A 2,586-nucleotide genomic window follows, 5' to 3' on the forward strand; every position below is an offset into this window, starting at 1 on the left:
CGTTGCTAAACATTGTGGATCCCAGTATTGTTACCTATGGCAATCCCCCATCTTCTACATCTCTCTCGCTAACGTGGATGACCCTTATTATGGTTGAAAGAAATCAAATCTCATGCAACGAAAAGCAGCATCGAATTCTAAACTACATGGACACAATCCTGTACTTTCTACAACATAGTACCTTAATGATCCTCCGTTATTGATCTTCCCACATTCACCGCTTCTTGTTTGCTTTCACGCTCGTAAGCATCGCTTTCCATAGGGCAATGTCACTTCCGGTCAACGCAGCGGCCTCAACAGCAGTAGCTAATACATCAAGTCCTCCGGGGCTGCTGGAAACCATAGAGAGAGCAGATCTTGCAGGTTTGAAACATATCGTCGGAAGCGCCTGGTATTCCAGCTCCATCACAATCCCGACATAAGCGATGGAAACATAGAGCAAGGACCATTTCTGGTGCCTTTGTTCCACACCGGTCACATTTGGCTGCCTCTATATTTTCCATTGGCTCTCTCAGAGGCATACTCCGCTCATTCCCGACCAATTGTCTAGCTCGGGCCAGGGCGTTGGATTGAAGTCGACATAGCTGTCGTAGGTTGCAGAGTTCTTGAAGTGTCTGCGGCAGAACCCACATCGACCCTGCATGGTTCTGTGACCACAATGCCTGCTCGAGCCTCTGAGATTCATGTTGCGCCCTCTCAAGGGCTTGGTAAAATCGTGCTCTGATTACACACGAACGAGGGTAAGTTTTCATTTTTCTGGACGGTGCCCTCGAGCCTGCAGCTAAGTATGTCAGTTCCCCCAGATCATCATTGTGTGAGGGGATAAACCTTTCATCTCAGCCGGAGGCACAACGCCCGTTAGCGTATTCTTCTGCATCAGTAGGTGCAGGATGTGGGTTGGAGTGGTGGAGTGAAATATACTTGAAAAGACTGGGGAAGGAAAAATAGAAATGGTCGAGGTACAGCTTAGCAATCGTGGGAGTACATACTTCCACCCAATATATATTGAGTTGAAGCCTGTGAAACGGTAGAACCACCATGGCCTAGATATATGGACTTACAACCGTCCCGGCAATCTTGCGGATTACGGACCGTTGATGTGAACCGTGCGGATGTCGGGAAGTACTTCTTCGGGCTAACCCCGTTCGTTATTTGAATCGTTGACCAGAGGATCTCACTGACTAACGTTTCTAGGCCGTAAGGTAAGGAAACCCGCTTCGTACAAGTGGCATCCCTTCAATGGGGCCATCTCCGTGGTCGCCGTGCCCTTCCTCCCTTTCTTTATCTCATATGACGCTAAAGTAAATAGACGGAAAGTCTATTCCGTCGTCGGCCTTGGTTCCTGCAGCCAGACGTATAGTAGGTAAGAATGGATTTTCCGGAATCCTACAGTCTCGGCTTATTCCATGAATGGTTAAGGCCGGATGGTACTCTACGGGTTACGGTATTCAACTACTCATCCGGAGTGGCAAAGAAGCCCACACTTGAGGCGCGGCTGGACCTCCGAAGGTTACCATTACTCCCGAGAACAGTGTCAGAACAGCAAGAGGCTCTGGCTGGCCCCCCCTAGATCTCTGGCCGGTCACAGTCACAGTCGATTGACCTCCCTCCTACTCTCCGTCGCCCACGGCAGTTGACCATGCCGAGCGGCGAAGATTACTCAATCTCACCCGATAATATAAAGATACCCCATCACTCATGGAGGGTCTTTCCCATTCCACGTCGACACAGTCGAATGGAGAGCGATGATATGATGCCAAGTGCTGACCAGCGTCCTACAGACCCGGACATCCTTGTTGTGGAGGCGTGGGGACAAGGATTCCTGGTGGGCTCCCTTATTGTCATGATTGCCATCACCGCAGCCAACATGAAAAAAGGGGTGCTCCTGCACAGACTGATCGTGGCAGAGGTAAGTTGTGCTGCCTCGTTGCGGCGAATGGGGCACTATCCCTGCTAATGTGGACGCTTAGCTTGCCCTGGCCCTCGGGCACGGAACATTCATCTTTCTCCATGCGCCTGCGTATGGCTGGTTTCTCTCGGTCACGGCCGTGGGTCTCGCAATTTCGCATTCCCTCCACAATGTGATTGCATGGATGAAGATTCGTGGTTTTTTCCCACCCTGGGGAACGCGACTGTATCTGATCACCCTGCTGGCGGCCCAGCCGTACTGGGTCGTCGAAATTTATGCCAACTTTGCCTTTTTCAATCGGGGCCAGGCCTTATATACCACCACTCGGCCACTCGAGCCGCTCTTCCGGTGCGGTGTCCGAGTGCGATCCTCCCCACGCTCCGCATTGCTGATGCGAATCTAGGGACCCTTGGTGGATCTTCACCACCTGCTTTCTCCTGTACGTCATCCAGCGGGGCTATGGGTGTTCGCTGGTGCAGCTGATCCGCTCCAGCCCACGGTTCGGCATCATGCTCCTGTTCATGGTGATTTCTGTCGTGTTTGCGGTGGTGGACATGTGTGCGACCCGGGTCGAGAATCGCCTAGGCTACCCCCCGGGGGTGGAGCCGTTCTGGAAGGTGAGCGGCCGCCACTGACGACGAGAAGACCAGCATGCTGACCCTGCTGTAGCTGGCGTT

The 2,586-nt window shown here is 52.4% G+C and overlaps 1 protein-coding gene across 1 annotated transcript; it reads left to right on the forward strand.

Annotated features, from left to right (window-relative positions):
- Nucleotides 1-658: 658 nt before the first annotated feature.
- Nucleotides 659-2,544, forward strand: BDQ94DRAFT_176599 (uncharacterized protein; the record flags this gene model as incomplete). The annotated part of the gene is made up of 4 exons (XM_026772729.1): nt 659-707; nt 1,782-1,909; nt 1,971-2,257; nt 2,313-2,544. 4 exons carry the CDS (start codon nt 659-661, stop codon nt 2,542-2,544), a joined length of 696 nt encoding a protein of 231 aa, XP_026619180.1.
- Nucleotides 2,545-2,586: the final 42 nt, after the last annotated feature.

Source organism: Aspergillus welwitschiae (genome assembly GCF_003344945.1).
Source record: "Aspergillus welwitschiae strain CBS 139.54b unplaced genomic scaffold BDQ94scaffold_217, whole genome shotgun sequence".
Taxonomy (NCBI): domain Eukaryota; kingdom Fungi; phylum Ascomycota; class Eurotiomycetes; order Eurotiales; family Aspergillaceae; genus Aspergillus; species Aspergillus welwitschiae.